The 8,474-nt window shown below is 37.0% G+C and overlaps 2 protein-coding genes across 3 annotated transcripts; one reads left to right on the top strand and one right to left on the bottom strand.

Moving 5' to 3' along the window:
- The first annotated feature begins 415 nt into the window (after positions 1 to 415).
- LOC133807410 (uncharacterized) lies at positions 416 to 1,594 on the top strand. Its single transcript, XM_062245728.1, has one exon. It carries the CDS (start codon positions 639 to 641, stop codon positions 1,314 to 1,316), a length of 678 nt encoding a protein of 225 aa, XP_062101712.1. The 5' UTR covers positions 416 to 638; the 3' UTR covers positions 1,317 to 1,594.
- A 444-nt stretch (positions 1,595 to 2,038) lies between these two features.
- LOC133807408 (pentatricopeptide repeat-containing protein At1g19720-like) lies at positions 2,039 to 6,131 on the bottom strand. Of its 2 annotated transcripts, XM_062245727.1 has the most exons (3): positions 4,122 to 6,131; positions 3,398 to 3,539; positions 2,039 to 3,204 (listed from the first exon to the last, which is right to left on the bottom strand). In XM_062245727.1, exons 1-2 carry the CDS (start codon positions 6,016 to 6,018, stop codon positions 3,478 to 3,480), a joined length of 1,959 nt encoding a protein of 652 aa, XP_062101711.1. In that variant the 5' UTR covers positions 6,019 to 6,131; the 3' UTR covers positions 2,039 to 3,204; positions 3,398 to 3,477. The 2 variants fall into 2 exon arrangements, with proteins under 2 accessions (XP_062101711.1, XP_062101710.1); XM_062245726.1 differs by lacking the exon at positions 2,039 to 3,204 and having other exon boundaries at positions 3,401 to 3,539; positions 3,824 to 6,125.
- Positions 6,132 to 8,474: the final 2,343 nt, after the last annotated feature.

Genomic DNA, 8,474 nt, shown 5'->3' with positions numbered 1-8,474 from the left:
AACAGAATTAAATCTCAAATTAAAATGACAAAATTCCAACTCAAACCTGAGCTGCACAATTTGGGAAAAATACAACTCATACCATGCTACACAAAATTTAAAGTCGCATGATAAGATGCGGTGTGACCCGTTTATGTGGGTTGCAATTTTTTTCCAACACCCTACCTCCTCTTACAACGATTCAATTCCCAATAAAATGTGCCACCCTTTAACTAAATAAAAATTGAAATAAATAAGTCAAATTAACCAATTTAATGGTCGACCTTTTGGTCTTTACTTCTGTCTCGGCCACACACACCATTCCTTCCTTAATTTTATGACTGATTTCACACTTACTAAAAGCAGAAACAATTCAATCTTATAATCTTCATTTTTTTAATCATATGTGACAAAATTTTCCGGCCTAACAATAAAATAAAAAGTAACTCATTTTAGAAAAAATCAAACACGCTTTTCGCCCGGAAAGAACACAATAAAAGACCCAGACGAAGTCTTTGGCTCTTTGCCCTCTTCACCTTATTGACCCAACTCTCTCTCCCTCTCGAATATTTTCTTCTGAAAACCCAAATAACTTCTTCTCACAAACCCAATCCGTAGATTTTTGTTCTTGTTCGTTTTAATCTTCAGTAAAGGAGTTAATGGGTCCAGAATGCCATCGTTTCCATCCTCAAAAGAACACATTCTTACCAATGTTATGCTCGAAGCCTTCTATCAAAGACGTCGGCCTTCCCCTTCCCATCAGGTGCGTCAACCGCCGGTCACCGTCGCCGTCGCCGGTGTCCTCTTCCGGAGACGACCCTTTATCCCCTAGAATCAGTTGCATCGGCCAGGTCAAGCGGAACAACAGGGTAATCGGCTTTCCAACTAGATCATTACTCACTCATACGACACTAATCACCACTTCTAAGCACAACAAAAACGACAACAATAGCCACGTCGTCAAGTACTCCAAGCTGAAGAAGTTTTTCTCCAGCAAAAATCTCGTCGCCGCCGCCACTACCGCCGTCATCAATCCCTCCGTCGTCTCCGTCTCCGTTGCTTGCGACGGCGGTCGAGGCCGAGGCCGGAGGCGAGGTCAGGTCATCAGTGGCGGAAATGGGTTGTGCAGAAGTGAAGCTAAGAGTGAGAATTGTGTTTCTGAGATCGACATCATGGCAATGGATCCGCCGTTGCCGGTGATTAAACGGCCGGCGGGAGGTCAACAAGGTGAGTCGGAGAGTTTGTGGAAGAGAAGATCCGGCGGTGCCGCATTGAGAGGATTACAGCTCCAACAGATTCACCATCCCAAACATCATCTTCAACCCACAACAGTTTAAGTTTTAGTATTATTATTACCAGAAAGTGAAGGTGATAGATATATATATATATATCTATATATTTAGTGACGGAGTTTAATAGATAGGAAAAACAAAGGGTAATATTGGTTTGTAAATGGTTGTCTAAAATGTTATGGGTTTATAAATTTTTTATAAAAATTGTTTGACTCAGTGTTTCAAGAGACATATACATATTGATAGTTGTTAATTCTGGTCATGATATCATGTAATATGAAGCAATGAATGAATGCTATTGTTCATAATATTCTTTTCTTGAAGTTAATGGGAGACTTTACATTTTCAATAGAAAGCACCTTTTTTTTTCTTTTCTTTTCTGTAACTCTAAACATGCAATTCATGGAATGAAATTGTTGGGGTCATTTAGTTTGGGATTTTGGGGGTGATAAATGAACAACATTTGGAAAGGAAACTGTAGGGAGCAACAGCACGTGCCATGTTTGTACAAGTCTAAGTCCTTTCTGTTGTTGGACCTATATCAGACAGCCCATTCAATAGAATTGTCCACTGCCACGGCGTTTGAGATGTATATTTTTATTTTAGTGTAGAATTGTCGTTTGGTTTTCCTCACTCACTAGGAGACAAGAACCACAGAGCCAAGTAAAAGCAAGGACCTATTACTCTTTCCATTGTCCAGTGACTTTATTATCATTACTACTACTAATGAGGTCTGTCTGTGACTTTAACCAATTACTGTTCAACCGTTTTCTTTTCTTTTTCCTTTATTAAGGGAGAATCAAGAGGTTAAACTCGGTTCCCGCGTCCCCTCAAAAAGCGTTAGCAACTTCAAGAGAGCTTTTTTTTTTTACAGGTTTTGGTCCTACTTAACCAGAGTTTGCAATGCATTTGATGATTTGATCTAATTCACCACATCATATTTCGTACCATTTTTCTTCATATCTTAGAACAAATGTCTAATACTATGTCCCATTTCTTATCTCAGTAGCATTTGAAGTGGCACAACTTGATCTATTAAGATATATCTAATTCATAAATACATCAATATTCAAATGATGTGTGATTGATGATGATAACATAGTTGTAGTCGTTGCAAGTGCTACATATTTGAGATACCTCTTCGGAGCATGGATAGTATATTTTCCTTCAACTGTTTTTAGTTAGCTCTTGAGCTGTATTCAGTTAGACAGTTTATAAGTTAGTTATGGAGTTGTAACAACCTTCCGATTACTGGAACAACTTTCTGTTGCAGAAGCTTCTTGTAGCTTCTTACTCTTTCGGTAGCTCATGTCTATATATATGAAGTTAAGCCTCGGTGAACTTCAGTCACTGGGATCACATTTTTCATTACTCATATTCTTTCTCTCAAATCTCATTTCTACACACGCAAACTTTTCTTCAAGACCTTTTACAATCAAGTAGCAAATGAAGGAATCTGATTGCGAGGTCGTGAATAACTAATATTATTAACATGTCAAAGATAAATCAGAAACATATGGTGGTATCAAGAGTAATTAAGACCCTAGGGTAGGATTAGGAAACAATGGACCATTTTCTGTTTCATGCTGCTAAAGAAAGAACCTTAGTCTATATATAGAGTCTGGAGATGGAGTCCACTAATGATGGTTTTATATTATACAAGCAGAAGAAGTAAGTGACCACTCAACTCAAGTGTCTTTTTTTTATCTGGAAAGGAACCTTATTGTCGAAGAGAAGAGAAGAGAAGTCAGTCAACCTTGCTCTTTGTATGGGGTCCAGATCAACTTGGTAACATCAACCTCGAGACCCCCACGACGCGCTGCTTTTAGACGACGATCCAGAACTTTAGGATCTGCACCTTTCTATACTGGATCAATTCCAATTTCTAGGCCTTGTAGGGTCGTCAATTTATGGCTACCATGCCACTCGGCTCCTGACAAAATTTGGAAACAAAATCGTCAAGCTACACACTAAGCCCAAAACTTCAGAATGAAAATATATATGTATTTTATCATAGTGAACACTTGTTAAAGTTAAATGGCCAAAATGACCTTCAACAAGCTCAAAAAAAAAAAAAAAAGCATAAGCAATATCCTGAAGTAACATAATGATTCAGAAATGCATACCTTGATAGAAATATTGCCCTTGTGCTTTTTCAAAATGTCTAAAAGTACTCTCGTCCAGTATCCTCTGTAGCTCAAATGACTTAAATCAGTGAGGGGTCTTTCAGGTGTGCCAACTTTACTTCTTTCTTGGAAAGTTCATATACTGCCCAATATTAGATATATAGCATTAGTAACTACAATCACAAGGTATGGAAGAAACAGCACTTAAACACTTAGTTTTGTAGCTGAACCTTCATACCCCCAAAATTTATATAATAATATTACAAAAGTATAGCTAGTTCTTGGTTAAACTTCCAGCTCTATATAAGTAAATTATTATGACTATTTTTCCACATTTGTTCTCTTTCTATGCCTGTATTAAAAGATCTAAAATATATTACACGCATCAATTAATATATATACCGATATATTGTAAATAATTTTTACCGATCTATTCTGTATTGTTTATTGACCATCTGATTTAGTATATGAATAAATTAATAAGCAGGCATCATGGAATTCCGCAGAGCAACATCTTTAACTTCAGAGTTAAACACCGATTTGGCCTCAATAATAACACCACACTTCGCATACATGCCTATCAGGGCATCAGCAAGATGATTATTTGATTTCTGAAACAGACGCCTTAAGACATAACCATGTAGTTCTTTTCCAGTTCTCAAAGTTGCCATATCACCACTAGCAATGAGAAGTATCATGAGTGTCATTGGGTTAGGTTCAACACCTTCTGCTAGCATTTCGCTGAAAAGTGTAAAAGCAACACCAGGATGCATATTGTTGACATGCCCTGCAATAAAAGCATTCCAACATCTTGTGTTTCTATCATCTATTTTCTTGAAAACTTTGGTTGCTGAAACAATATCACCGCATTTTGAATACATATGAACCAATGCACAGGAGACATAGGTATTGCACTCAAATCCAATCCTCAATGTGTATCCATGGATTTCCTTTCCTTGACGTTTTAGATTTAGGTAAGCACAAGCTGTCAGAGCACTGGTGGTAGTTATTGAGTTTGGTCGAGCAGACTGAGGGAACATGTCACTGAAGAAGCTACCATTTGATGAAGATTGCATGTCCTGAAACAACTTCAGAGCTACATAACTTTGCCCAGATTGTTGAAAACCAGAAATTAAAATATTACAGGAAACAACATTTGGACTTAAACCCATCTGGACCATTTCAGACAGCAATTTATATGCCTCATATTTTTGTCCAACTCTTGCGTGGCCAGCAAGCATAGTATTAAATGATATGACATCAGGTTTTGGACCATCATTTTGCATCAGCCTGAGAAGCTCCATTGCCTTCTTCATATTCCCCACATTTACAAATGCTGCTATCATTTCATTCCACATGGTTGTGTTTTTGTTTTCTGCCTTATAAAAAATTTTAGTTGCATTGTCGGTTCTTCCACATTTTAAGTACATATCGATTAATGAACCCTCCACATGAATGTTTCCACAAAGCTGATGTCTAAGAGCATATCCATGAAACACCTCTCCTAAATTAAGATTTTCTAATCCTGCACAAGCTGGTAAAATGCTTGCAATTGTAACAGAATTTGGGGTTTCAGGATACCACAACATACTGTAGAATGCATCTAATGCATCTTCAAAATACTTGTTTTGAACACAACCAGAAATGATTCCATTCCAAGTGTTAACCCTTGGCTTCACTCCCATTTCTTGCATTTCTTCCAAATACTGTAGAGCCAAATCAATCTCTCCATTCCGTGCAAACCCAGATACAAGTGCATTCCAAGATATCAAGTCAGGCTTCACCCCATTCAACTGCATAGAATGAAAAACCTCAGTGGCATAATCTAAAAGGCCTACGTCCAGGTAAGCTGAAACAAGGGTAGTCCACGATACTACGTCTTTCTCTCTCATGGCATAAAAAACACTGCTGGAAGATCTCAATTCCCCACAATTTGCATAAAAATCAATAAGTGAATTCCCAACAAAAATATCTGAATTTAAATCCTTCCTTGTGATGTACCCATGAAGCATTTTACCTTTCCTTGACAACTTCAATGCTGAACAGGCTTTAAGAACAGTAGGTACAAGATACTTATCAGGAAACAACCCTTCACTAACCATCAATCCTAGGAGCCAAAAAAAATCTTCCCATTGTTCTAACCAGCAATATGTGTTAATTAACGCCAAATAACCTGGTCTGGTTCGTTTGGGAATTTCATCAAACAACTGGCGGGCACAACCAAATAACTCCTTCTTCTTACAGTACAAAACAGCTAGCTTGTTCCCAATAACACAGTCCACTTCAAAAGCATTAAGCTTTACAGCTGCAGCATGTATCTGCCTGCAATCATAAATAAGTTCGTTGTTCAGGAAAGAAAGAAGGCAATGACATATGTCGAAATCGGTCCGAGTCTCGACTCTGGGATGATGACAAATGCTTCTGGTATTATCCGCACTAAGGGAAATCTGGGCCTGTAGTGTATTTGGCTTTGAGGTTGAGTTGCCACTAAAACTTCTGGATGAACTTATAGAAGATTGATCTTTGAAATTGAGTAGACGGACTTCATTGAGCTTACAAAACGAAGAAGTGTCATTAAGTAGAGAACTACAAGGAAACAAAGCACTCTGCATAGTCGCCATTTCAGATCAAATACTTAATGCCGCCAGACGGTCATTGACATTTGTTATCTGCAAATAAATAGAAGTGTCATGTTAGAGGGTTATAATTGTGCTTCATCCACTGTGTGCACAATAGTGAGCACAATCGCTACGCGCCAAAAAAAGAAACAACTATTGAAAATATTACACTATAATATATATTAGTCCTAAACTCTCAGAAAGCTATTAATATTAATAATAGTTATTCCAATACATTTCATCTTCCATTTAGAAGAGAAGACAAATAAACATGTTTCAGAAAATCTTAGGAATGAAATCTAAAACGTATAAAATAATTTACACATAAATTTACCTCAGTTTCTATGGAAACCCATGCATATATAAAGTCCACTTCCCATTTGATGAGACCAAACTTCCCATTTGATGAGACCAAACTGGGTCTATTTTCTTATTATAATGTGAAAATGAATACAATCTAAGTAAAGTCCCAAGTGAAGTGAAGTAAAAATACAATACAATACAACTAATAGTTTCTGACCAAAAATGATGGATTATCCTAGTATAAGTAGTAAATGTGGCAAAGAATTCTACACCAATACTTGTTTCTAAGGATGGGAAAATATTGAAATTCATTCGCTGTAAATGGATTTATGCGGCAGTGTCACGAAAGATAATTAAGCTTTTAGTACACTACATCTAATGAAAGAACTTTGGTATGGTACTCTTAGCACCTCCTTGAAAGCTATCTACTCCTCCACATTGACCTAATTCTGCGGTTTGAGATTAGTGAGCCAATATAGCTATCGTCTTAACATGTATTAAAGTATAGTGTCTTATATAGAAAGTGTTTGAAAATATTAAACCACTTATAAAAATATGAGTTACTCCATATAGATCCTCATGTCATTATATTATACTGACGTCCATATCTTTACCCTTGATTTTGTCAAAGTGACAATGAAACTTAGACTTCAAGAAAGCATAGGCCACTAACTACATTTCTTGGTGACAGTGATCAGTCTTGAATTTTGCAACCATACTCATACTCATACTGATGTGATAGTAGCAAGCACTATGGTAGGCATTTGAAAAGACAAACTTCAATTTACAAGTAATGTTAGCATGCCTGTCTGTCTGATACAAAGAGTAGGAGACACGCTTGAAGAAATTCAAAATGGAAGGTTGTAAGACATTACCAACTCCATTAGACAACAATAAAGCATTCAAGAAAGAAAACGACTCACCAAAAGCAGATGAATTAAAATTTCAAAGTTTAATTGGCAGTTTACTTTATTCAACTGTTACAAGACCAGACACCATGTATGCAGTCAGTCAGTCAGTCAACTATTATTGAGTATCAAGAGTTTGTTAGTGATAGTTCAGGCAGTTGTAATGTTGTTATGTCAGGTAACACAATAGGCGTTGGTTAGTTATATGGTTGTTAGCCAGCTGGCATACTGTTAGAATGTTAGCTTTGTATTACTCGTGTAATGAGATTCAATTTATTAATATGATACTCAGTACTTTATGCTTATGGGATAGGGCATAAAGTTTTCCCAAACACCATTTTTCTCTCTTTTAGTTTTAAAGAGAGTTACAAAGTTTAACTATTATCAAGATTTATGTAGGATCCAAGTTAAGTTCATTATGGAGTAGCTAATTTTAGGTAATTATTAATTTGTGTAAAATGAGTGTCTTGTTGGGCAAGTTGTCTTGGTGCCCAGGTTTTACAACTCTATAAATGTATTTTGTGTATGTGAGACAGTTAGTTTAGAAGAGAGTGGTTTTCGAAGAGAAGTGAGAGTGAGTTTGAAGTGTAGAGAGTGTGCGAGTGAGAAGCAAAGGGTATATTGGGTTTTTGGTAGAGAGATTGAGAGAGTTTGAGTATGTAATATTGAAGTTTGAAGTGAAATAGATCTCTCTTTGTGGGTTTGGTAATTTTACCAAACTGAGTAAATTTATTTGCTTCTTCATTGTTTCTGCTACGCTTGGGAAGTTTGTCTTTTTTTTTTCCCAACAAGAGGTACCAAAGTCAAGGTTCAGATCTTCCCCAAATATGTCAAAGATGATGTCTTCCACAAAATTTGAGATTGAGCTTTTGATGGAAAGAACAATTTTAGTATATGGCAGAGCATGGCGAAAGATGTTTTGGTACAACAAGGGCTCATGCAGGCAACGCAAGAAAAGAAGCCCGAGAGTATGTGTTATACCCAAATTTTGGCATTACCATGTAGCGGCTTGCGAGGCTGATGACGTGTCAAAACAAGTGGTGAAGTGGGAAGACACCACAGTCACCGTTACTCACCTAGGAAGGATGACCCCCGTTATTCCCTCAGCTCTTAGGCGAAAATGGATCTCACCAACAAGTCTACTCCAGCACAAGAGTGCACCTTCAACCTTTAAATGAACAAGACACGTTGGAATACCATTTTTGGTGAGATAGAAACCTGCATTCATCCAAGTGTACCAAAAATTAG

The sequence above is a fragment of the Humulus lupulus genome, chromosome X (assembly GCF_963169125.1).
Source record: "Humulus lupulus chromosome X, drHumLupu1.1, whole genome shotgun sequence".
NCBI lineage: Eukaryota > Viridiplantae > Streptophyta > Magnoliopsida > Rosales > Cannabaceae > Humulus > Humulus lupulus.
The sequence above is the reverse complement of the archived record's forward strand: the minus strand, read 5'-3'. Positions and strand labels throughout refer to the sequence as shown.

Coding starts and splice junctions, on each gene's coding strand:
- LOC133807410 (XM_062245728.1), top strand. CDS start 639: ATGGGTCCAGAATGCCATCGTTTCCATCCTCAAAAGAACACATTCTTA.
- LOC133807408 (XM_062245726.1), bottom strand. CDS start 6,018: ATGGCGACTATGCAGAGTGCTTTGTTTCCTTGTAGTTCTCTACTTAAT.